Genomic DNA, 27,203 nt, shown 5'->3' with positions numbered 1-27,203 from the left:
GGCAGGCTACCATATAGACATTTATACAGATTCAAAGCTCTGATACCATATCGATCAAAGCTCTGATACCATAATTATAGACATTTTGACACTCATTGCAGGCTACCATATGGACATTTAGACAGATTCAAAGCTGTGCTACCATATGGACATTTACACAGATTCATGGCAGGCTACCAAATGGACATTTACACAGATTCAAAGCTGTGCTACCATATAAACATTTACTCATATTCAAAGCTGTGCTACCATATAAGGACATTTACACAGATGCAAAGCTGTACTACCATATGGACATTTACACAGATTCATGGCAGGCTACACAGCGAGAGCTATACCATATGGACAGATACACTGATTCAAAGTTCTGCCTTAAAGTTATATTGCACACATATATAAATCATGTGCTAGATCTACCTTTGAGCAGGGTTAAATCAGTGCTAGACCTACCTTTAAACAGGGTTAAATCAGTGCTAGACCTACCTTTGAACAGGGTTAAATCAGTGCTAGACCTACCTTTGAACAGAGTTAAATCAGTGCTAGACCTACCTTTGAACAGGGTTAAATCAGTGCTAGACCTACCTTTGAACATGGTTAAATTAGTGCTAACCCTACCTCTGAACAGTTTCAAATGCTAGCCCTACCTTTGAACAGTTTCAAATGCTAGCCCTACCTTTGAACAGTTTCAAATGCTAGCCCTACCTTTGAACAGTTTCAAATGCTAGCCCTACCTTTGAACAGTATCAAATGCTAACCCTATCTTTGAACAGTATCAAATGCTAGCCCTACCTTTGAACAGTTTCAAATGCTAGCCCTACCTTTGAACAGTATCAAATGCTAGCCCTACCTTTGAACAGTTTCAAATGCTAGCCCTACCTTTGAACAGTTTCAAATGCTAGCCCTACCTTTGAACAGTTTCAAGTGCTAGCCCTACCTTTGAACAGTTTCAAATGCTAGCCCTACCTTTGAACAGTTTCAAATGCTAGCCCTACCTTTGAACAGTTTCAAATGCTAGCCCTACCTTTGAACAGTATCAAATGCTAGCCCTACCTTTGAACAGTTTCAAATGCTAGCCCTACCTTTGAACAGTTTCAAATGCTAGCCCTACCTTTGAACAGTTTCAAGTGCTAGCCCTACCTTCAGTTTGAACAGTATCAAATGCTAGCCCTACCTTTGAACAGTATCAAATGCTAGCCCTACCTTTGAACAGTTTCAAATGCCAGCCCTACCTTTGAACAGTTTCAAATGCTAGCCCTACCTTTGAACAGTTTCAAATGCTAGCCTTCCTACCTCTCTCCGACGCAGGTCGCTCTGTTGCTCTCTTGAAAACTGGAGGGTCGGAACCTTTCGCCTGCGCCACCGTGGAAAGCCTTGAGGATTACCTCACAGCCAGGACAACCTTCCGCAAGGGGGCACTTGGAGTGGTGACCTTTCGACAGCTGGGGTCATCGGCTACGTCCTTGACCCGTGTGACTGCTGACCTTTACTCTGGCGGCTCTACCAATACTGCCCGTAGCGTGGAGTGGCGTGTGGTGGAAGGGGGGTGCTCCTCTGTTGGAACAGCCTACAACCCCAACACCCCCACAGGCACTTGTAACACAACCAATCACAACAGGTGAGGAAGGGGGAGGGTGTACCTCTGGTGGAACTGCCTACAACCCCAACACCCTCACAGGCACTTGTAACACTACCAATCACAACAGGTGAGGAAGGGGGGGGTGTACCTCTGTTGGAACAGCCTACAACCCCACATGAAGCACCTGGATGCAGCAAGGATGAAGGTATTGGTGCAGGGATTAACGTGTGCCTGTGTCTTCCTCGCGTGTTGCCTGGCGGGGTGCCGGCCACATCACTGTATTAATCTTAGGCCACCTTTCCCTCAAAAAAATTCCCGGTGTATATATGAGTAGTAGCTCTACCTCTTGAACAAAACAGGGTTGTACCACTGTGTGTGTGTGTGTGTGTGTGTGTGTGTGTGTGTGTGTGTGTGTGTGTGTGTGTGTGTGTGTGTGTGTGTGTGTGTGTGTTTTAAACGATGGAGAGATAAAAGGGAGGGGGATAAAGTATACATTTCAAAACAACAACATGCATACAATGGATGTTTCTATTTGTTTCTGTAGCTGTGCTATCGGGGATCTTAATGGCAAACTGGGCACGGTGACGGTCGGGGTTACCAGGGGAACGAGCCGTATGACGTCAGTCGACCTTAACCTTCCCTTGTCCGGCGGTCAGAGCGTGGTCGGCAAATCGCTCCAACTGATACCCACCGGTCAAACCACCGGCATCCCCTTCGCCTGTGCCACCATCTCTCTCTTCGTCACCCGAACAGGTATGTTGTCTTTCAGTCGGTGCCACATTCGTCATTGTCTTTCAGTCGGTGCCACATTCGTCATTGACATTGTCTTTCAGTCGGTGCCACATTCATCATTGTCTTTCAGTTAGTACCACATTCGTCATTGTCTTTCAGTTAGTGCCACATTCGTCATTGTCTTTCAGTTGGAGCACGTACTACACCCACCCCTCACCCTCCTTTTCAAGTGTTCTTCCGTTCTCTTTTTCTCGTCTGGTTATGGCAATTCGCCGCTAGCTCTGTCGCTGCGCGTGACCCCACAAATTGCATAAACCGCTCGGACACAAACTGGTCAATCGGCATCACAGGAGCCTGAATCAAAGCGAGCCCTCATCAGTGAACGCGCTGTTGCCAAAATGCAAAATATACTGTCTTTGTTTTCTCTTTATGGCAGATATCCGTGTTAGGTCAATTGCACACCGTATCTATAGAGTAGGCTAGGGCAAAATCGGTCAAGATTCACTTCCGGGAGCACGCACGGGCAGACGCTTGGTAAGTTTTTTTTCCTGTTTTCTCAAAGTAAACCCCGTTTTACACCCTGTGCCTGTGAATTGGTAGCGATCAGCGCTGCTGAGCGTGAGCTTGTCGGTTTGAGCCCGGCCACCGTCTTTCTTGTTTTCTTTTCGTTTAACTTCTTTCTTTTTCTACTTAAACTCGCCTTTCATTCTTATTTGCTCTATTTAGAATTATATTTTATTCAAAAGCGTTTTGATGATCAAACTGAGATTGCAACAATAAAACTAGTGAGTCACGGGGAGTGACTGCAGTTCCACAAAACAAACCGTAACGTGAAGTACTGGTTTCGAGGCTAGAAGCAGCATTTGTTGATAAAATACAGTACTCATTGAAATGAACAAGGAAAAAACAGCACTTTGTCGTGCATCTGATACACTTTATACAAAAATAAACAAAAGTTCATTGGCACAAACTGATGCATCATTGCATACCATCTCTTCAAAGCCATTCGCATTCGTCTTTTTAATTCCACGTTCCTGCCTCGTCCCTAAACAGCGCAAAAACAATTGTCCACGCGACAAATACAATCATAGTACCAGTGTACAGTACATGTACATCATGTTCTATCCATGATAAGATAGAACCGTACGAAGCAACATTTAGTTACATTTGTTTGTGAATGCGGCACTGGTGCAGAAACAGTCGACCATTATTTCTTTGAATGCCCAACTTGTTTGCAAGAACGCCAGGATATCATTTTTGGCTCACGTAAGTGTAGCCTATGCCATGCTAACTTTTGTCTGTCTGTGCGTGCGTGCGTGCGTGCGTGCGTGCGTGCGTGCGTGCGTGCGTATGTATGTATGTATGTACTAGATGAATACCCGCTTCGCCGGGTAGCCGGCTTCGCCGGGAAGAAGTACTTAGAGCCGTACGCCGGCTTCGCCGGGTCCGAACAATGGACCCGCCAAGCTTAGGTCCCTCCCAGATTCGTGGAATGGGAACAGCACGAAAATGATTCAGTGGCCATAATGCCATTCCTGACCATATCGAGTCCCATCCTTGTCGACGAATGTAACCGTGTTAATCACCTTTGGAGGCGAACTCCACTCAAACAGGATTGAGCAATTTAGAGCTTATCTGTAAGCCCTTTTGAACTGTTATGGCTTTTCAAAGGAAGGCCAGTACATACAAATACTCAAAAGCCGCCAGACCACATCACAAACAGAACTGAACAATCCCCAGGTGTTGCTCACATAGAGAGACACACACACACACACACACACACACACACACACACACACACACACACACACACACACACACACACACACACACACACACACACACACAAACACAGAGAAGCCGTATCTATAGAGAGATAGATGACAGTGTATTTTTCGCGTGGCTATAAATTGATTCGACCTTTGCACTTTTACAGTGAGGATAATTTACGGGTCCAATTTACGTTCTGGACACTGCGGTGACCTTCTAAAAATAGTAACAGAACGCCGGGAATATCCGAAGATGCCCCCTCATACTATAGTGCACCATACGAAGGAAGGGAGGTAAACGCTGAAAACATGGAGAAGATGAGAAGATAAGGAAGAGTTACTGGGAATGGTGAAATGAACACAAAAACCAAAATCGGTTCAGCGCTGCACGCTGAGAGCACGTGTTGAAATATCTCATCGATGATATTGTGTCCGGGGTGTAGCTGAATACGGTGTCCAAATTTGAAAAAGATCCACCGAGAACTTTGGCTTTGGTGTGTCGGTATGGGGGCCCGGGTAGCTGAGGTGGAACCAAAATCGGTTCAGCGCGCACAAAATCGGTTCAGCGCTGCGCGCTGAGAGCACGTGTTGAAATATCGACCAGGTTGTGTCCTGTCCCGGGTCTACCTGAATATGCCCACCAAATTTGAAGCAGATCCATTGAGAACTTTGGCCGTGCATCGCGAACTCACAGACACACACACAGACAGACACACAGACAGACACAAGTCGTATATATATATATATATATAGATGTCTGTGGTAGAAACTTTAACATTTGACTCAACACCGAATTACTAATTTTACCTGGTTATTATTTAAGCAACAGCTTCAAAGTATTGAAGCAATGATCAACATTTCGTCGGCACGTATGTAGTTAAAGTGTGTATCCAAAGAAAACGGGTGGTGGGGGGTTTGGGGGGGGGGGGGGGTAAAAACAGGTGACTGGTTTGTGTCGTGTGTGGTATGTAGACCAGGTCAGGGGTCAAGGTAACTTAGGTCAGATCGCGTGAAGGATTGTGGTATAGATACAGTTATCACCGAGCTGCAGTTCGCCGATTCGGAGAAGACGATTTTACATTGTTCGGTTTCGTAGCTCCAGAAAAATAGATAAAGAAGATACCAAAGGAGATTTTCTACAGGTTAATCTGCACAGCGTGTTTCCAGTGTCTGCGCGAGGAAGCGCAGCGCTGTCGAAAGCGCAGTGTCGATCTGGCCATCTCAGGCAGTCGTGTCCCCGTAAGTAGGCTACAGACAGACAGATCTAGATCAAGTGTCTCGCACTCTTGCACCGTGTCACCTATGCTTACTGTGTGTGTGTATGTGTGACGGAGTGATTGAGTTTGTGTTACTGTTTGTTGATTTCTTACGTGAGCCTTGAAGGCTTCGCCTCTTGTTATCATTCAGATTCGTTTTATTTATACTGTCAGTTCAGGCGCGGTCGCGGCAGACTCCCTTATTTTTAAGGGAGGGAGAACTTGAGCTCCTGTCAGTCACTCCAGTACACGCGTTCGGAATGCACGAAAAGCGAGTGCTTGATAATTAAACACTTCCCTCGACCTATGGAAACTTGACACTGAGAGCCTTAGGCGTCGCTCCTGTGCCCAGACAATAAAACAAGAGGCACATACAATACACACGCACAGGGGTAGAGGCATTGAGATATAGAATGTACGAAATAGGTGAACAAGAATAATCAGATATGTAATAGTTTTACTGCATTATAACGAATATTTAGTGTTAATGCTGCTACATTTAAATTAAAGCCATGGTTTTTTTAAGGTGTGACGTCATTTTCTGTTTTTGTTTTTGTTTTTGTATCCGGGGTTGTAAGAATGTACATGACAAATACAGAAATGTGATCATGCAGGCGAGTTGCAATGATACAGGCAACACAGATTATAGGCAGTTCGATCTCGAGTTCATCATTGTCTGCTGTTGGTCTTTGAGCAGTCGCTGTTATTCAGAATAGTCCGGCGCCTGTGGGTGGACATGAATTGCGAAAGCTGTTCCGAGAAGGGTTTAAAAATATTTATCAATTTTAAAAGGAATATAAAAAGGGAAAACATCAATCTACATACAAGTAAAGGCTGTAGTTATCTGTCTGTCGTGAAAAAGGTCAATGTATTCAATGTTTTCCTTACACACTGGGTGTAAATGAGAAATCATACATCTCAGCAACTTTTCAGTAAATGCGATACATGCAGATACACACACGAAATCAGCAGCAGCATGAACGGAAAGCCGAATTTTGGTGGAGTCCTGACTTGGGTGTCAAGATAATTGGTGGGGTGGGGTGGGGCTGAATTGGTATTGGGAATACAACATAATTATTCCCACTGTTCATGTCACTACTGGAATTGTGAGTGTGCCTTATTTCAGTTTGTGAACAATTGTGTAATGTAAATACTTTTTGTTTGATAACAATTTCATGTCTGGGTGGGTTTGCTTTTCCCACTTGGGACACATTTTCCCGCTGGGCCATTGCTGTTTTGGCGTCTGCTTTTGTACATACCATTTTTCTGTCTGTCATTGGTTTGATCATTTTGATGAGCTTTGAACGGTTGTCATCTTCGCTATGTACACAAAAGACCAAATTCAGTATTACATTCCGGAAAGTGTCATTATTTGTTAGTATGTTTACTTTCATGATATGCATGTTGTAAACGCTGATAATGGCTTTTGTGATTTGTATTTTTTTGTTTAACTATGTTTACAAACATGCGTCCCATTGTATGTATGATTACTCTGTATCTCTTGCTCTTGTTCAATGTTCAGAAACATACCTTTGTCACAATCATTATTAAAGGTACTGAACTTGTCAAATCCAAGTGCACGGAGCCCCTGGGGCTTTTAGTCATACCTCAGGCAGGTGGGTGTAAAAATCAAGGGTCTGCCAAACCCGGCAAATGCAGTAGGCAGCCCAGAGATCCCTTGGGTTTGTTTTACTACCATAGGAAGATTTTTGAACTGTAAATGCACTCAGCTGCAACAAAAACGCAAAACGAAGGCTGTGAGCTGCACTGTGCCTTTAAATTTCACTTTAAAATGCTGACGTTTTGAAAGTTGTGTTGTTACGCGACTTGAGTTGCTGCATTGAGACAGCTTGGTTTTGCTGAGGTTCTGGCCTGGTGGTTTGGAGCCTGTATCGATACTGAGCTAGCCATTTGTTTTGGGTTGGTGTGTGAGTTCAGGTGTTTTATGTGTTTTGTTTGCACTGGTGTGTTGTTGTTTTTAAACATGTCTTCATTTCCTTGACAGTTTATTGTGATTTAGAAGTGGATGGATATCATGTTTTCCATTTTTAGTTCATGCTTGCACAGGATTTACGTAAAGCTCCTTAAGTCTATTGACTTTTCACCATGTTTGATTTCTCACTTGTTTTGCTGTCTGTCTCCCCCCCCCTCTCTCTCTCTCTGTCTCTCTCTCTCCCTCTCTCCGTCTCTCTCTCTCTCTCTCTCTCCCTCTCTCTCTCTCCCTCCCTCTGTCTCTCTCTCTCTGTGTGAGTGAGTGTGTGTGTGTGTATGTCTCTCTCTTTGTCTCTGTCTGTCTCTCTCTGTCCCTCGCTCTCTCTCTCTCTCTCTATCACTCTCTCTCTCTCTCTCTCTCTCTCTCTCTCTCTCTCTCTCTCTCTCTCTCTCTCTCTCTCTCTCTCTGCAGCTGCAGGGGTTTCCCTCTTTCTTAAAAAATAATTGAACTCAGTTTACAATGCCAGAACGATATCGTTTGTTTTGCTCTGTCTGTCTCCCCCCCTCTCTCTCTCTCTCTCTCTCTTTCTCTCTCTCTCTCTCTCTCTCTCTCTCTCTTTCTCTCCCTTTCTCTCTCTCAGTCTCTCTCTCTTTCTCTCTCTCTCTGTCTCTCTGTCTCTCTGTATTATTAGAAGGGGATATGAATGCAAGTGAGCTTGAAAAAATTAATATATTTAAAACCGTTCAGGAATTTTGTAAGACTAACTTGCCGGTTTTGGACAAAATTAGACAAACACAGAATCTCTCGCTCTCATTCTCTCTCTCCCCCTCCCTCTCCCCGGTCCGAATGCCTGTCCCTAAATGCGTTTTCCTTGGTCGGAATGATTACTGATTATTATCCTTATCGCATACTTCTGGTTTAGACGTGGATGTGTGTTAACTTTATAATGTTTTCCGTTCTCCGTTTTTGTTTTTGCTTTTTGTTTTGTTTTTCTCTCTCCTAAATAGTAATTAAATCACATATTCCTACTCCAACTCACATATATAGCCTATAGCTAGCATTAACTTTTGTTTGATGCTTAGACATTGAAGTACAGACCCTTGGAACAGGGGGAGGTAACTCCCAAAACAAAACAAAACCTTGAAGTCAAAGGCCCTGGTAGTTACCTACCCTCACCGGCAGCCCGCGCATGCGCGGTACATACCGCCGGTATAGTCATTCCCTACTTCAACACGCTTGTGTTCAGACGTGTTCGTACTTCTTCTAGGCTTTTCAGCCTTTGGCCTCCTGTGAGGAAGGCCATTGACTCTAGGTACATCTTGCTAAGCTGTTGGTGATATCTTTCTTGTTTACAACTTTTGTTTATTGTAGCCTAACTGTGTAACCGAGTGCCGAAACACCACAATCACCTTTGGAGGCGAAGTCCAATCAAACAGGATTGAGAATTTTAGAGCTTATTTCTAAGCCCTATAAAAACTGTTATGCATTCGCAAAGGAATCCATGAACATACAGAGAGACAAAAGCCGCCAGACCCCATCACAAACAGAACTCTACAATCTCCCTGTCACAACTGTTCACTGGTGAAAATGTCTCTCTCCGTTTTCACGGAGTTCGTTTTGTTTTCACAATGGCGGACAAGAGCAGTTGTTCACTCAGACAAGTTCTGTCCTTTCTCCGCCGAGCAGTTCGTATTGTTGTTCAAGCTTTAAGTCTAGTGACTTATCTGTAACAGATTTTTCTTGTTCATAGCTTGTGCCGCCATTTGCATTTTGGTAAATTGTGTTGTAAACTTGGTGTCTCCGTCTTCACGGAGTTGTGGTTTTCCACATGGCGGACAAGAGCTGTATCGCTGCCAGGCAGGTGACATTCGTTTTCCTGCTGAGCAGTTCGTCTTTCTTTTTATGCTTAAGCCGAAGTGAATTATCTGTAAGAGATCTTCTTTTTAGCTAGGCTAAGAAATCACACTCTAATTAGGGATTCTCTTGCTTTTTAACTGGTCGGGAATTTTTTCGACCAGGTTAGCATAGAATCGTTACGGGTCGTTTTCGACCCTTTATTGTTATCGCCTACTTTGTCTCCTGTTCAGAAGGTCAAGAAGTCTTGGCGTCTCTTTTCTTGGTTTCGAGCTTCAAGAACAGATGCAGGAGATGTTGACTTTTGAAGAGGGGTGGCTTGTTCCGCCTTTGCAGCGTTTTCACCCGGAGTCGCCGACTCTGCATGTTGATGTTGAGGATTCGGCCGTCAGCTACCGTGACCTCTGCTGATTGACTTTCCCTCAACCGTCGGGTTCTGCCGACGAGGTACGTATTTTGGGAAGTTCGCTGCTTACCGCACCCTCAGAAAGTGTAGTTCGCCTCGACGGTTATCCTACCTGTCTCGTTGGGCTTGATGTGACCGGCTCTTCGTGTATATGATCGTCTGCCTTGGCATCCGCTCACGCGGGTGCATCGGCAAGGGGGTTTCCGGCCACGTCTGGTTCGCCTTCGGGCGTTCCGGCTAATAGTGGCACTTTCCGTTCGCTGTCATCAACTTACAGCGGCAAACCTGTCGGGTTTCCGGTTGTTGGTGGCAACGGCAATCCGTTCCTCACTTCTGTTTCCGCTTGTTCGGTTCGGATGGTGGGGGACTTAACGTGTCGGCTTCCGGGCATAGCACTTCAGTGTTTCCGGTTGTTCACACATCGGGATTGCCGGCTACCTCCGGTTCCGCTTCGCCTTCGGTTCCGGGGTATGGTAGCATCCATTCCTTACCGGTTCCTCACAGTGCGGCTGCACGAGGTTCCGGTACTGGGGGACCATCATTTCCGGCGCGGGTCAATGATGGTTCCGGGAATGTTCAGTCTATGCCGGACGACTTTGTCGTTGTTCACACATCGGGATTGCCGGCTACCTTCACACATTTTTGTACTCTCAAGGAGTTCGTTCGGACTTTCTTTTAACTGCTTCTGTCTTGGCAAGAAGTATTTAAAGTCAGTTTGAGGGCAACAGGACTGCCGGATTACGGCACTCTTGTCTAACATACTCGGCGGGTAACGACGGTCCAGTTCATAGCCATGATCATTCATTGGCTTTTTCTGTCACAACCCATGAGGATTACGAGTCCTTGTCTTTGTTAGACTTGGACTCTTAACGCAGAAAGCAGTACTGCGTCATACGCTCGGTCATGCTTGGGTAGACACTCAAAGCAGGTCATGCACCAGCAGTAGCCTACTTTTGGCTAACCGATTGGATCAGGCTGGGTTCACAGCCTCGGTTCATAGGAGGGTGAGTGTCCCTTATAATTTAAGGAACTTCAGGAACAATTATGCTCTATCATGAGCTTTTTTCCCACCGCCTTTCTACAGCTGACGTCTATCTCCTAGGCCTTGCGGGCTTCACGCCTTCCCGAGGTTTCACATACTTTGGCATTATGTTTTAACGGTCACCTTGAGACTTCGTCCTAATCAGTTCTGAGTGGACAGCCTTAGGCACTGATCGTTCCATGTTCGGCACTACAGCAGGCGCCCACTATGACGCTTGCTTCCATCCTTGATCGATTAAATTTCATAGCTACTTGCTTGTGAAAATTAAGTTAAGACTTTTTCCGCTTTAGCTTAAGCCGCATTGGTTTGTTGATGAGCAATTTCGGTTCATCTTTTGATTCATCCGGGCATTCAGAGCGGTGTTTTGGACGTCTTTAAGACGTCTTTCTTAAACTACTTTCTGCGGGTTTCTCTAGTACCCGCCGGGATGGTAGTAATTGCTTACCAGTAGTTGCTTACCAGTCATGGTAGTAGTTGCTTACCAGTCATGGTAGTAGTTGCTTACCAGTCATGGTAGTAGTTGCTTACCAGTCATGGTAGTAGTTGCTTACCAGTCATGGTAGTAGTTGCTTACCAGTCATGGTAGTAGTTGCTTACCAGTCATGGTAGTAGTTGCTTACCAGTCATGGTTGAAGCAGGCCGGATTCTTACCAGAAATAAGTGAGTTTCCCGCCACCTTATGTAGCAATCTGCTATATATGTGAGTTGGAGTAAGAATATGTGATATAATCGAAAATTTCAACAATAAATTTTCATTTAATTAATATACTTACCCAACTCACATAGTAAATTCGCTCCCAACCTACCCCGCAATCGTTATTAATGGTTGAAGGTGGTGTTTCATTGAGAATGCCTATACCGGCGGTATATACCGCGCATGCGCGGGCTGCCGGTGAGGGGAGGTAACTACCAGGGCCTTGACTTCAAGGTTTTGTTTTGTTTTGGGAGTTACCTCCCCCTGTTACCAGGGTCTGTACTTCAATGTCTAAGCATCAAACGGAAGTTAATGCTATATATGTGAGTTGGGTAAGTATATCATTAAATGAAAATTTATTGTTGAAATTTTCGAATTTAGATGCATATGATATCTTGTGTTAAAATGACCGACTGTTTTTACATTTACTGATTTAGTCAAGTTTTGACTAAATGTTTTAACATAGAGGGGGAATCGAGACGAGGGTCGGGGTGTATGTGTGTGTGTGTGTGTGTGTGTGTGTGTGTGTGTGTGTGTGTGTGTGTGTGTCTGTCTGTCTGTCTGTCTGTCTGTCTGTCTGTCTGTCTGTGCGTGTGTGTGTGTGTGTGTGTAGAGCGATTCAGACCAAACTACTGGACCGATCTTTATGAAATTTGACATGAGAGTTCCTGGGTATGAAGTCCCCGAACTTTTTTTTTCATTTTTTTTATAAATGTCTTTGATGACGTCATATCCGGCTTTTCGTGAAAGTTGAGGCGGCACTGTCACGCCCTCACTTTTCAACCAAACTGGTTGAAATTTTGGTCAAGTAATCTTCGACGAAGCCCGGACTTCGGTATTGCATTTCAGCTTGGTGGCTTAAAAATTAATTAATGACTTTGGTCATTAAAAATCTGAAAATTGTAATAATTTTTTTTTTATATAAAACGATACAAATTTACGTTCATCTTATTCTACATCATTTCCTGATTCCCAAAACATATAAATATGTTATATTTGGATTAAAAACAAGCTCTGAAAATTAAAAAATTTTATATAAAAATTATGATCAAAATTAAATTTCCGAAATCGATTTAAAAACTATTTCATCTTATTCCTTGTCGGTTCCTGATTCCAAAAACATATAGATATGATATGTTTGGATTAAAAACACGCTCAGAAAGTTAAAACAAAGAGAGGTACAGAAAAGCGTGCTATGCAGCACAGCGAAACCACTACCGCGCTGAACAGGCTCGTCAGTTTCACTCCCTTATGCACAAGCGGCGGACTACGGTCATTGTGAAAAAATGCAGTGCGTTCAGTTTCATTCTGTGAGTTCCACAGCTTGACTAAATGTAGTAATTTCGCCGGCGACTTAATTGTTGCATATTGTTTTAGTACTTGACTTTCTGCAATGTTCCTATCTATGATTGTAAGATTGTGTTGAAGGCACCGCCACAAGCTGTAGGTTTGTTGTTGTTTTCACTTCATGCCAATGTAAACTTTATGAACATAATGTGATACATGAATAAATGATTGTTTTAAACCATTGAACGAAGCACATTCTTCGATCATCTCTCAAATTCTATCTGCGCTGAGTTAGTCACAGTTCTGCTTACCTCTGCCAACAATCTCAAACCGTACCGTACCAAACAGCACATAATAGCGTCAATACAACCAATTACAATGTCCAGAAATGAATTGAATCTCATTGGTCAAGCGCATCATAATCTTACAGCCAATGGCTGGTGGTACAACTGAATATACAGTAATACCGCCGTTTCAAATACTCTGCAACACATATAAGTTGTGTAACCCAAATACAACATGATTGTGTCCATACATAATCGTTTCTTTTAATTGTAACACAGCTTCGACCCCTGTTGATTTTAATCAACCCATTTTCTTGTTGTTTCACAGGTGTGGCCAACTTCCACAACGACGGCGTGACCGGAACCATTACCCTGACCCAGAGCTCACCCCTTGACCCGACCTTCACCCGGGTTGACCTGATGACCCTGCGGTCCCTGGCGGGCGGGTACCATGTGCACAAGTGGCCGGTGCCACAGCGGGTGGCAAACGACCAGGAGCCAGTGTGTGGTGGCCCCAGCGTGTCCGGACACTTCAACCCGTTCGGCGTGGACTATACCGCCACGCCCGCGCCCTCTGCCGGCACCAGCACGGAGGATATGTATGAGGTGAGGGTTTGTGTGTGTGTGTGTGTGTGTGTGTGTGTGTGTGTGTGTGTGTGTGTGTGTGTGTGGCTTTGAGACAATTAAGCTAGCCTGATGTTACACTAAGCTTATCAAATCTCTCAAAACATTTGGCTTTGAGACAGTAAAGCTAGCCTGATGTTACACTAAGCTTATCAAATCTCTTAAAACATGTGGCTTGGAGACAGTCAAGCAAGCCTGATGTTACACTAAGCTTATCAAATCTCTCAAAACATGTGGCTTTGAGAGAGTAAAGCTAATCTGATGTTACGATATGCTTATCATGTGGCTTTGAGACAGTAATCCAAAAGCTAGCCTGATGGTACACTAAGCTTATCAAATCTCTCAACACATGTGGCTTTGAAACAGTAAAGCTAGCCTGATGTTATACTAAGCTTATCAAATCTCTGAACACATATGGCTTTGAGACAGTAAAGCTAGTCTGATGGTACACTAAGCTTATCAAATCTCTCAACACATGTGGCTTTGAGACAGTAAAGCTAGTCTGATGGTACACTAAGCTTATCAAATCTCTCAACACATGTGGCTTTGAGACAGTAAAGCTAGCCTGATGGTACACTAAGCTTATCAAATCTCTCAAAACATGTGGCTTTGAGACAGTAAAGCTAGCCTGATGGTACACTAAGCTTATCAAATCTCTCAACACATGTGGCTTTGAGACAGTAAAGCTAGCCTGATGGTACACTAAGCTTATCAAATCTCTCAACACATGTGGCTTTGAGACAGTAAAGCTAGCCTGATGTTACACTAAGCTTATCAAATCTCTCAACACATGTGGCTTTGAGACAGTAAAGCTAGCCTGATGTTACACTAAGCTTATCAAATCTCTCAACACATGTGGCTTTGAAACAGTAAAGCTATCCTGATGGTACACTAAGCTTATCAAATCTCTCAACACATGTGGCTTTGAAACAGTAAAACATACAGTTAGCGTGATGTAACAGTAAGCTTATCAAATCTCTCAAGGAAGTTAACGGGTAATGTGAGTGTTTTAACGCCTGGTGTTGACTGCTGACGTAACATGGAAGTTAAACGGTAAAGGTGCGTGTGGTAAAGGTGTGCATGGTAAAGGTGTGTGTGGTAAAGGTGTGTATGGTAAAGGTGTGTGTGGTAAAGGTGTGTGTGGTAAAAGTGTGTGGTAAAGGTGTGTGGTAAAGGTGTGTTTGGTAAAGGTGCGTGTGGTAAAGGTGTGTGTTGTGGTAAAGGTGTGTGTGGTAAAGGTGTGTGGTAAAGGTGTGTGTAGTAAAGGTGTGTTGTGGTAAAGGTGTGTGTGGTAAAGGTGTGTGTGTGGTAAAGGTGTGTGTGGTAAAGGTGTGTGGTAAAGGTGTGTGTGGTAAAGGTGTGTGTGGTGAAGGTTCGTGTTGACTACTGACAGGTAAGACATCTGAGCGGGATGTACCGACTGCTGATCGAGAGGGACGCTGTGACAGACACCTGAGTTGGTAGTTAACGGTAGAGGTATGTGGTACAGGTGTGTGGTTCAGGTGTGTGTTGTCCTGTTGACTGTTGTCCTGTTGACTGCTGACAGGTGGGAGACCTGAGCGGGAAGTACGGGCTGCTGAATGGACAGGAAGCTGTGACGGATACCTTCAGGGACTTCAACCTGCCGCTGTTCGGGGTCCACTCCGTGCTAGGTCGTTCCCTCGTCATTCACAAGGACTTGGCGGGGGGACCTCGCTGGGTCTGCACCAACATCCGGGACACCGCGGCCCTGACTTTCGCCCTAGCGACATTCACCTTCCCCGTCATAGGTCACGTGATGCTGAGCCAGCGCGTAGGGGAGGCGGAGTCTGAGACGTCAGTGTACGTGAGACTGGACTACGGTGACGGCAACACGTCCCCGACCACCGGTCACTCGTGGGCCGTGCACGTCCGCCCCGCGTCGTCCGACATGCTGGCTGCCAACCCCGCCTCGCGCTGCGCCACGGCCGGTGACGTGTACAACCCCACCACGGTCAGCGACAACAACTACTCCACCGAGTGCCAGCCCTCAGCCTCTGTGCGCTGTAAGCTTGGAGACCTGGCCGGCAAGCACGGCGCTGTGTCGGTGCGAAAGGGGCCGGCCCTCCCCGCCATCGCCTTCTTCACCGACACCAGTCTCCCCCTGCAAGGCGCTCACTCCGTGCTGGGACTGGCCGTCGTGCTGAGGGGGGCTGGGGGGAGCAGCGGCATCTTGGCGTGTAGCAACCTGCACACCGTGTGGCCCTTACACGCCGCGGCCAGCAGCTGGGGCAGTGGGGCCAACTACGGCTCGGTCACCTTCACGCAGCAGGTGGGGGTGATTGCAGAACCCACCACCATCTCCTTCGCCCTCCGTTCCCTGCCCACTGCGGACATCACGTCTCCCCTGGTGGAAGCGCGCCCTGTACACATCTCCGGCACCCGTTGTGACGACCTGGGGGCAGCCTTCAACCCTTTCCAGGTGGGTCATTGGTGTCCTGCTGGTCTTTGATGGGGGTTGCGGTGGTGATGGTGGTGATGATGATGATTATGGTGAGGATGATGATGATGATGATGATTATGAGGATGATGATGAGGATTATGGTGATGGTGATGATGATCATGATGATGATCATGGTGATAATGATTATGCTAATAATGATGCTGATGATGATGATGCAAAGGGCAAACTTGTAAACGAGCTACAACTATTTTTATTTGAATGACATTTTTAGTGCGACTTCGTTTAGGTGATAGAACGGGCAGGACTGGTCAAGTTTGAGGTCAACTTCTAGCACACACTCTGCGACTTTCGGCACGTCCTTTTACAGTGTCGAGTTCTATGTACGGCGCTTCTGTTTATCTGTCCATACTTTAAGATGGTATATTGCTATTATGATAGACACATGCAATCTGTTTATGTTCCGACGAGCAATATGACATATTAACATAATTTATGTAATTGGAAGCAAGATCTAGGCTGGTGTTGAGCAAAGGCCAAACATCGCTGCTTTACCAAGTCGGTGTATTTCTTCAGAAGTTGAATGTAAACACGTGTGTATGTCTTCAGGAGAAGTTGGATGTAAACACGTGTGTGTATTTAAATAAATGAGAAGTTGAATGTAAACACGCGTGTGTATTTCTTCAGGAGAAGTTGGATGTAAACACGTGTGTGTGTGTCTTCAGGAGAAGATTAATGTACACACGTGTGTTTGTGTCTTCAGGAGAAGTTGAATGTAAACACGTGTGTGTGTCTTCAGGAGAAGTTGAATGTAAACACGTGTGTGTGTGTCTTCAGGAGAAATTGGATGTAAACACGTGTGTGTACTTCTTCGGGAGAAGTTGAATGTAAACACGTGTGTCTGTGTCTTCAGGAGAAGTTGGGTGAAAACACGTGTGTGTGTGTGTCTTCAGGAGAAGTTGGATGTAAACACGTGTGTGTATGTGTCTTCAGAAGTTGGATGTAAACACATGTGTGTGTCTTCAGAAGAAGTTGGATGTAATCACGTGTGTGTGTGTGTCTTCAGGAGAAGTTGAATGTAAACACGTGTTTGTGTGTCTTCAGGAGAAGTTGAATGTAAACACTTGTGTGTGTGTCTTTAGGACAAGTTGAATGTAAACACGTGTGTGTGTGTGTCTTCAGAAGTTGGATGTAAACACGTGTGTTTTTCTTCAGAAGTTGGATGTAAACACGTGTGTGTGTGTCTTCAGGAGAAGATGAATGTAAACACGTGTGTGTGTGTGTGTTCGGGAGAAGTTGGATGTAAACACGTGTGTGTGTCTTCAGAAGAAGTTAGATGTAAACACGTGTGTGTGTGTCTTCAGGAGAAGTTGAATGTAAACACGTGTGTGTGTGTGTCTTCAGGCGAAGTTGGATGTAAACACGTGTGTGTGTGTCTTCAGGCGTAGTTGGATGTAAACACGTGTGTGTGTGTCTTCAGGAGAAGTTGAATGTAAACACGTGTGTGTGTGTCTTTAGGTGCAGTTGGATGTAAACACGTGTGTGTGTCTTCAGGCGAAGTTGAATGTAAACACGTGTGTGTGTGTCTTCAGGAGAAGTTCGATGTAAACACGTGTATGTGTCTTCATGAGAAGTTGAATGTTAACACGTGTGTGTGTTTTCAGGAGAAGTTGAATGTTAACACGTGTGTGTGTTTTTAGGAGAAGTTAAATGTTAACACGTGTGTGTGTGTCTTCAGGAGAAGTTGAATGTAAACACGTGTGTGTGTGTGTCTTCAGGAGAAGTTGGATGTAAACACGTGTGTCTGTGTCTTCAGGAGAAGTTGCATGTAAACACGTGTGTGTGTCTTCAGGAGAAGTTGAATGTTAACACGTGTGTGTGTCTTCAGGAGAAGTTGAATGTTAACACGTGTGTGTGTCTTCAGGAGAAGTTGAATGTTAACACGTGTGTGTGTCTTCAGGAGAAGTTGAATGTTAACACGTGTGTGTGTCTTCAGGCGGACGGGACAGGGACCACGCTGGATGGGAAGCCGGTTGGAGACCTGGCGGGTAAGTTTGTCCTGCCGCTCGGACCGACCGTGTTACGTAACTTTACTGACACCAACCTGGACCTTTGGGGTTATCGTGCAATCACGGGACGGGCTCTGACCTTGACCTCCTCGGGTACCAAACTAGCGTGCGCTGACGTCACTAGCAAACCAACGTCAGAGGGAAAGCTGTTCACAGCTGTGGCCAAGTTTACAGGACCTGTGACTGGAACGATAAAGCTGGTGAGTTATAGTTTGTTTCTTTGTTCGGTTTTATGTGTGTGTGTGTGTGTGTGTGTGTGTGTGTGTGTGTGTGTGTGTGTGTGTGTGTGTATGTGTGTGTGTGTGTGTTTGTGTGTGTGTGTTTGTGTGTGTGTGTATGTCTGTGTATATATATATATATGTGTGTGTGTGTATGTGTGTGTGGATATGTGTGTGTGTGTGTGTGTGTGTGTGTGTGTGTGTGTGCGTTTGTGTGTGTGTCTGTGTCTGTGTCTGTGTGTCTGCGTGTGTCTGTGTCTGTGTGTGTGTGTGTGTGTGTGTGTGTGTGTATGTGTGTGTGGATAGATTTTTCCAGAAAACCAATGGATAACTGTCTTTGATGACCTCATATCCGGTTTTTAAATAAGTTGGATTGCACGGCAGGTTGAAAGTGTAACAATATTTACATTAGTTGATCATTATATTTCAAACATTTTTAATTTGAATTGCAGTTTCAATTTTAGGTTAAAATGAATATAGTGCATTTTATTTTATTGATTGGTACCTGTATCCAAACATATAGAGATATGTTATGTTTACTCTGAAAATGTGCTCGAAATGAAAGACAATCGGTCCCATGTTGGCAAGCTTAGTGTAGACGTGTGTAGGGTCCACTGTTTAAATGACTCACTCTTTGGTTTTCGTTGCCAGAGTCAAGTGGTGTATCCGAGGGGCGCTACGACACCCACCACTGTCACAGTTGACCTGCGCATGGCAGAGGGACCTCAGGTAAGGATTCAGGTGAACCTAGACATGGGCAGGGCGGAGAGACCTCGGGTAAGGATTCAGGTGAACCTAGACATGGGCAGGGCGGAGAGACCTCAGGTAAGGATTCAGGTGAACCTAGACATGGGCAGGGCGGAGAGACCTCAGGTAAGGATTCAGGTGAACCTAGACATGGGCAGGGCGGAGAGACCTCAGGTAAGGATTCAGGTGAACCTAGACATGGGCAGGGCGGAGAGACCTCAGGTAAGGATTCAGGTGAACCTAGACATCCACAGGGAAGTAATTAAAAGAATAAAGACGGGAAACAAGTCCACTGACAAAGATCCCATTTCATATAAAACGATTCACCAGTTCCCTGACGACCTCCTTGACATACCGCTAAAGTTCTTCCAAGTCTCTTTGGAAAGCAACACAATTCCTACGGCGTGGACATTCCTAAAGACCGAAAACCAAAACAGCTAGCGTCTAGTTACAAGCCCATATCTCTCACACCCCGTTTTAGAAAGACCTATGAACGACTACTAGGCTGGAATACTACCCAGAGAAACATGGCATCATCGCCACGTGCCAGGTGGGCTTCAGAAAGTCCAGGTCCTATACAGATAACATTGTTAAACTAGTCGCCCACAAAAAAGAAAACTCGAGCAAGAAACAAAATTACGATAGCTACCTTCTTTGACATTAAACGTGCGTACGACTTAGTCTGGCATAAACAATTATTGGACGAACTGAAAATCATAGGGATGTCAAGAAGAATGCATTATTTTGTAAAAGAGTTTATAAAGGAAAGAACGTTAAAAGTTCGAGTAAGCAGAGATGTATCCACAGCACACCAACTTAACATGGGAGTCCCTCAGGGCAGTGTCATTGTCCCAACATTTTTCAGCATCATGCTGCATGACATTCACAAAGCCAGGACGGATGGAACAGTATGCGGATGAACTGGCTCTGTGGTCAAACCACAAATCAAGACAAACTAAACACAGAACCAACCTGAAGAGATATCAAAACGCAGTAGACAAAAGAGTCAATTATTTGTACACAAACGGTTTTGAAATGGCCGCTGAAAAGACAACATTTATGGTTTTCACAAGGAATAAGGTGCACGAAAAGTCAACATGTATGGTTTTCACAAGGAAGTAGGTTAGGGTTAACCTTAATACACGACAAGTCCAAATGTACCGGTACCGCCAACATGAAAACACATAATATAATAACAATAATAAATGAGCATTTATATAGCGCAACATCATAACTTTACAATTATGCTCTTTGCGCTTGACACATTTAAAATTAAAACACAGTTATACAAGCATTTACATCTACATTCATAGTCAACAACGCTTAATTAAAAACATACACCATTAAACATACATTACAGAAAATTCTTCCACTAACTAAGTAATAAAAACATGAATAAAATAGGTAGTGAAAACAAGGAAATACCAGCTGAATAAAAACAGAACATGTTATCAATACTGAAAACAGCCCTAGATGTTTATATACATTATCACATTATCACTAAGACCACAAATACACTACATGTAGCCTACTGATGGACTGAGAAAACAAAATCAGGCGTTGTATTTCTTGAAGAGGTGTGTTATAAGTGCTCGTTTGAATGCTTGGGGTGACTGAGAGTGGCGGATGTGAAAGGGGAGAGAATTCCATTGTGTGGGTGCGCAGAAAGTGAAAGTGCGTTGTCCGTATGTTTTGGTTTTGGTGTGTGGAATGGTAAGGATGCGACAGTCTTTCATTCTTTCTTTCTTTATTTTGGTGTTTAACGTTGTTTTCAACCGTTCAAGGTTATATCGCGACGGATGCGACAGTCAGAAGAGGCACGGAGTTGTCTTGCTGGAGAATAGACGGTGAGGAGTTCAGAGAAGTAAGCAGGAGACGAGCCAGAAAAGAAGTTAAAGCAGAGGGTGGACAGTTTGTAGTCAATGCGGGCTTGAATAGAGGTAACCAGTGCAGTGTGCGAAGAAGTGGTGTTGCGTGATCTCGTTTTCGTGCTTTGAGAATGAGGCGTGCTGCCGAGTGTTGGACTTTTTGTAGTTTATGCAGGAGGTACAGAGGACAGCCAGAGAGAAGAGAGTTGCAGTAGTCAAGTTTAGAAAGAACAAAGGCACAGACAAGAGTGTTAGTTGTTTGAGAGGAGAGTGTGTGGCGAATGGTGCTGATCTTACGAAGCTCAAAATAAGCTGCTCTACAGACTAAAGATAGATGTTTGTTAAGGGTCATGTCAGATGAAAGGGTGAATCCAAGGTTTCTAGCTGATGGTGAGAAAAGAATGTCGGTGTTGCCTACTTGAACAGAAACAGGTTGGGGAGAGGGAAATGTAGTGTTCTTCTTTTTGCACAGTAAGACTTCAGTCTTATCATCATTCAACTTAAGTTTGTTATCGACCATACAAGATTTAACATCAGTGATGCATGTCTGAATGGTCTGGATGGCGGAATGTGTCTCTGCAGGGGGACTGGGTTTATACAGCTGGGTGTCATCAGCAAAAGACTGATTTAAAACAGAATGATTTTGAATCAGTGTGGAGAGGGGCGTAGTGTACATGATGAAAAGGATGGGACCGAGTACTGAACCTTGAGGAACGCCGAAAGAAAGTGGGGCTGGAGCAGACATCTGGCCATCGACAAGCACAGCCTGAGTCCTGCCAATGAGATAGGACTCTAGCCATGCCAGCGGTGGACCGGAGATGCCGTACAGAGTCTGAAGTCTATGGAGAAGCGTGACATGGTCAATCGTGTCAAACGCTGCAGAAAGGTCAAGTAGGATAAGCACTGACACATCGCCACCATCCAGAGCAGACAGAATGTCACTCACTGATTACTTTAAGTAGGGCTGTTTCAGTACAGTGAGAAGGGCGATAAGCGGACTGAGAATGCGAGATCAAATCATGGGTGTTCAAATGTGACAACAGCTGCTTCAAAACTACTTTTCAAAAACTTTGGACAAGAATGATAAATTAGATACAGGACGATAATTCTTCAAAATATTGACATCAAGACTAGGTTTTTTGAGAAGTGGTTTGACAAGTGCAGTTTTGAACAATGATGGAAAAACACCAGATAACAGGCTATCATTGACAATTTGAGTAAGAGTTGACAACACATCAAGATTTTCAAAAAGCAGTGGTGTGGGTTTGGCATCAAGTGGACAAGTTGTTGGTTTGGACTTCAGAATAATGGATATAAGGTCCCTAGAGCCAAAAACAAAAGTCAAATTCCTTGGTGTCATCTTCACTCCAAAACCTAACATGGGGCCTACACACCAATAACCGTGTCAGCAAAGCCCAGAAAGCACTAAGTCTCCTCAAAGTATCAAAACGAAAAACAAATCAAATAAAGACAGCCTACTTTACATAACGAAAGCCATGATAAGATCCCGTTTAACATATGGTCAAGAAGCATTCTTCGCTGTATGAAAGCGGACCTAAAACTAATGGAGAAAGCCGGAATGGCTGCACTCATCTTTGATCTTCCCAAACACTCTACAAACAAATTAGTGTATCAAGAGGGTGGATTGGGGTTAGGATTAGGAGACTCCACGAAGAAAGAAGACTCAAGTCGGCCCAGTATGTATCAAGAGGCAGGATGACTGCCCCTCTATGAAGAAAGGAGACTCAAGTCGGCCCAGTATGTATCAAGAGGCAGGATGACTGCCCCTCTATGAAAAAAGGAGACTCAAGTCGGCCCAGTATGTATCAAGAGGCAGGATGACTGCCCCTCTATGAAGAAAGAAGACTCAAGTCGGCCCAGTATGTATCAAGAGGCAGGATGACTGCCCCTCTATGAAGAAAGGAGACTCAAGTCGGCCCAGTATGTATCAAGAGGCAGGATGACTGCCCCTCTATGACGAAAGGAGACTCAAGTCGGCCCAGTATGTATCAAGAGGCAGGATGACTGCCCCTCTATGAAGAAAGGAGACTCAAGTCGGCCCAGTATGTATCAAGAGGCAGGATGACTGCCCCTCTATGAAGAAAGGAGACTCAAGTCGGCCCAGTATGTATCAAGAGGCAGGATGACTGCCCCTCTATGAAGAAAGGAGACTCAAGTCGGCCCAGTATGTATCAAGAGGCAGGATGACTGCCCCTCTATGACGAAAGGAGACTCAAGTCGGCCCAGTATGTATCAAGAGGCAGGATGACTGCCCCTCTATGAAGAAAGGAGACTCAAGTCGGCCCAGTATGTATCAAGAGGCAGGATGACTGCCCCTCTATGACGAAAGGAGACTCAAGTCGGCCCAGTATGTATCAAGAGGCAGGATGACTGCCCCTCTATGAAGAAAGGAGACTCACATCGGCCCAGCATGTATCAAGAGGCAGGATGACTGCCCCTCTATGAAGAAAGAAGACTCAAGTCGGCCCATGCCCCTCTATGAAGAAAGAAGACTCACATCGGCCCAGTATGTATCAAGAGGCAGGATGACTGCCCCTCTATGAAGAAAGGAGACTCACATCGGCCCAGTATGTATCAAGAGGCAGGATGACTGCCCCTCTATGAAAAAAGAAGACTCAAGTCGGCCCAGTATGTATCAAGAGGCAGGATGACTGCCCCTCTATGAAGAAAGGAGACTCACATCGGCCCAGTATGTATCAAGAGGCAGGATGACTGCCCCTCTATGAAGAAAGAAGACTCACATCGGCCCAGTATGTATCAAGAGGCAGGATGACTGCCCCTCTATGAAGAAAGAAGACTCACATCGGCCCAGTATGTATCAAGAGGCAGGATGACTGCCCCTCTATGAAGAAAGAAGACTCAAGTCGGCCCAGTATGTATCAAGAGGCAGGATGACTGCCCCTCTATGAAGAAAGGAGACTCAAGTCGGCCCAGCATGTATCAAGAGGCAGGATGACTGCCCCTCTATGAAGAAACGAGACTCAAGTCGGCCCAGTATGTATCAAGAGGCAGGATGACTGCCCCTCTATGAAGAAAGAAGACTCAAGTCGGCCCAGTATGTACAACCAGTAACGTTGATACTACACTGAACGAAGAGCTCACTGCTGAGTTTGACACAATAACCTCGGCCCCTTACCAAAACGGAAAAAAAACCAAAATATAGGCCTACGAAGCCACGTTCCTACTGGCTGATTATGTTTATTTTTGAATGTTTTATGTATGTTATTATTACGGACACAAAAGCTCAGCAATGCAATTTCTCTTTTAGAGATTAATAAAGTTATTGTATTGTATTGTTCAACCCATATTTCAAGAAAGTAAGGTTAACCCATGTTGGATAGTCCATATTCCCACACACGCCTTTCCATTTCGGTTCATGGAACCAAATATGGACCACTTTCTGTTTCATGCTAGTAACCAGCGTGTTTTCTTGTTTGTTTGTTTGTTTGTTTGCTTAACGCCCAGCCGACCACGAAGGGCCATATCAGGGCGGTGCTGCTTTGACATATAACGTGCCCCACACACAAGACAGAAGTCGCAGCACAGGCTTCGTGTCCCACCCAGTCACATTATTCTGACACTGGACCAACCAGTCCTAGCACTAACCCCATAATTCCAGACGCCAGGCGGAGCAGCCACTAGATTGCCAATTTTAAAGTCTTAGGTATGACCCGGCCGGGGTTCGAACCCACGACCTCCCGATCACGGGGCGGACGCCTTACCACTAGGCCAACCGTGCTGTTTGTTTTCTTGTAAAGAAGCTTCATTTTGTGCTTGGTAGTTGTTCTCTCTTAAGTTTGCCGTTAGGCCACATTAGAGCGACTTAGCTCTGAAAGACATTAGGCAAACATAATTATAATACAGAACAATTCACAATAGCGAAGAGGCCATCAAGAATCATTGTAAACAGCCCATTGTACTTCAAAATAAGATGATGCAGCTTAGTGTGCGAGTCAGACTAGTTCAAATAAGCATCAGATTTATTTTTTTCGGTTCGATAAGAACCGAATTTAAAGCACTAAAAGACACTACAGAAACTATGTCAAAACCCGCCGTCTTAGCTGTCATACATAGCAATGTTTGTTTGTTTACTGCTGTGTTTGTGGACAGAAACTAGTCGATTTTAAACGTCCAATGTTTATTTGTTTACTGCTGTGTTTGTGGACAGAAATTAGTCGATTTTAAACGTCCAATATTTGTTTGTTTACAGCTGTGTTTGTGGACAGAAACTAGTCGATTTTAAACGTCCAATGTTTGTTTGTTTACAGCTGTGTTTGTGGACAGAAACTAGTCGATTTTAAACGTCCCATGTACATGTACAGTGAACGCTGCCAGAAGTTAATTACAGTGAGAAAAAAAAACGAGTTTTGGGTTTATGCTTCTGCAACTGTTTTGACATGTGCTAGTTATCCAGAGAAGGTAAATGTGACGATTGAAGTTGTTTTGAGCGCTCTAGCACCGTTAGTTTGTCTAAACTGGAGGTGGTCCATAGTAGGAGAGGGTCCATATTAGGAGTCTTGCCTCTATATCAAGTTTTTGGAACTGTTTAATTCCGGTAGACCCAGAATCACAACTGGCACGTACACGAGAAGGTGGTCGGAGATGACGCCACAGCAGACCAGGGCCGATGCAACAGCACTGGTGGTCACTACAATCCTTTCATGGTCAACGTCAAAGTGAGTATTGCGTCATCGCCGTTGACGTCATTTCTCAGAAGTACACAATTAACCCTGTTTGACCCTATGAATGGATATTGTGATGTCCAATGTGTATGGATATGTTGTGATGTCCAGTGTGTATTGATGTTGTGATGTCCAGTGTGTATGGATGTTGTTATGTCCAGTGTGTATTGATGTTGTGATGTCCAGTGTGTATGGATGTTGTTATGTCCAGTGTGTATGGATGTTGTGATGTCCAGTGTGTATGGATGTTGTGATGTCCAGTGTGTATGGATGTTGTGATGTCCAGTGTGTATATATTGTTGACATCCAGAGTGTTTAAATGAGTGCAGTGTGTTTAAATGTCATAATGTGTTGTGGTCAGAACTACTACACTTAGTGCAGTGTGTTTAAATGTCATACTGTGTTGTGGTCAGAACAACTACACTGAGTGCAGTGTGTTTAAATGTCATAATTAACGTGTTGTGGTCAGAACAACTACACGTCATGACGTGTAGTGGTAAGAACAACTACACTGAGTGCAGTGTGTTTACATGTCATAACGTGTAGTGGTAAGAACAACTACACTGAGTGCAGTGTGTTTACATGTCATAACGTGTTGTGCTCAGAACAACTACACTGAGTGCAGTCCGGCCAACCCCTTGAGGTGTGAATTGGGTGACCAGTCCAACAAACTGGATACGTACACCATGGGTAGTGGACCCGTCGTGTTTTCTGACTCCTTTTTACCTCTCGACGGTCAGTTTGGCGGTAAGTCTGCGTGCTTTGTGTCGTGGTCTCTATTTCTTTTTATTCCGTGCATCCCTTTCTGCTCTGCTCTCCTTCATTCATTCTGTCTACTTGTGTCCTTTCTTTCATTCTGTCTATGTGTGTCCTGTCTTTCATTCTGTCTATGTGTGTCCTTTCTTTCATTCTGTCTATGTGTGTCCTGTCTTTCATTCTGTCTATGTGTGTCCTGTCTTTCATTCTGTCTATGTGTGTCCTGTCTTTCATTCTGTCTATGTGTGTCCTTTCTTTCATTCTGTCTATGTATGTCCTGTCTTTCATTCTGTCTATGTGTGTCCTGTCTTTCATTCTGTCTATGTGTGTCCTTTCTTTCATTCTGTCTATGTGTGTCCTTTCTTTCATTCTGTCTATGTGTGTCCTGTCTTTCATTCTGTCTATGTGTGTCCTGTCTTTCATTCTGTCTATGTGTGTCCTGTCTTTCATTCTGTCTATGTGTGTCCTGTCTTTCATTCTGTCTGTCTGTGTCCTGTCTTTCATTCTGTCTGTGTGTGTCCTTTCTTTCATTCTGTCTATGTGTGTCCTGTCTTTCATTCTGTCTATGTGTGTCCTGTCTTTCATTCTGTCTATGTGTGTCCTGTCTTTCATTCTGTCTATGTGTGTCCTGTCTTTCATTCTGTCTATGTGTGTCCTGTCTTTCATTCTGTCTATGTGTGTCCTGTCTTTCATTCTGTCTATGTGTGTCCTGTCTTTCATTCTGTCTATGTGTGTCCTGTCTTTCATTCTGTCTATGTATGTCCTGTCTTTCATTCTGTCTATGTGTGTCCTGTCTTTCATTCTGTCTATGTGTGTCCTGTCTTTCATTCTGTCTATGTGTGTCCTGTCTTTCATTCTGTCTATGTGTGTCCTGTCTTTCATTCTGTCTATGTGTGTCCTGTCTTTCATTCTGTCTATGTGTGTCCTGTCTTTCATTCTGTCTATGTATGTCCTGTCTTTCATTCT

The 27,203-nt window shown here is 44.5% G+C and overlaps 1 protein-coding gene across 2 annotated transcripts in view; it reads left to right on the top strand.

Moving 5' to 3' along the window:
- The window catches only part of LOC138981382 (uncharacterized), a 101,498-nt gene that overhangs the window by 44,784 nt on the left and 29,511 nt on the right, over positions 1 to 27,203 (top strand). For both annotated transcript variants that reach the window (XM_070354282.1, XM_070354283.1), the window contains exons 5-12: positions 1,306 to 1,615; positions 2,121 to 2,329; positions 13,162 to 13,439; positions 15,004 to 15,897; positions 17,873 to 18,145; positions 18,815 to 18,892; positions 25,359 to 25,475; positions 26,087 to 26,228. In XM_070354282.1, coding sequence (XP_070210383.1) covers positions 1,306 to 1,615; positions 2,121 to 2,329; positions 13,162 to 13,439; positions 15,004 to 15,897; positions 17,873 to 18,145; positions 18,815 to 18,892; positions 25,359 to 25,475; positions 26,087 to 26,228 — 2,301 coding nt within the window. The remainder of the gene's footprint in view (positions 1 to 1,305; positions 1,616 to 2,120; positions 2,330 to 13,161; positions 13,440 to 15,003; positions 15,898 to 17,872; positions 18,146 to 18,814; positions 18,893 to 25,358; positions 25,476 to 26,086; positions 26,229 to 27,203) is intronic.

Source organism: Littorina saxatilis, linkage group LG12 (genome assembly GCF_037325665.1).
Source record: "Littorina saxatilis isolate snail1 linkage group LG12, US_GU_Lsax_2.0, whole genome shotgun sequence".
Lineage (NCBI taxonomy): Eukaryota > Metazoa > Mollusca > Gastropoda > Littorinimorpha > Littorinidae > Littorina > Littorina saxatilis.
This window is presented reverse-complemented; position numbering and strand designations above follow the sequence as displayed.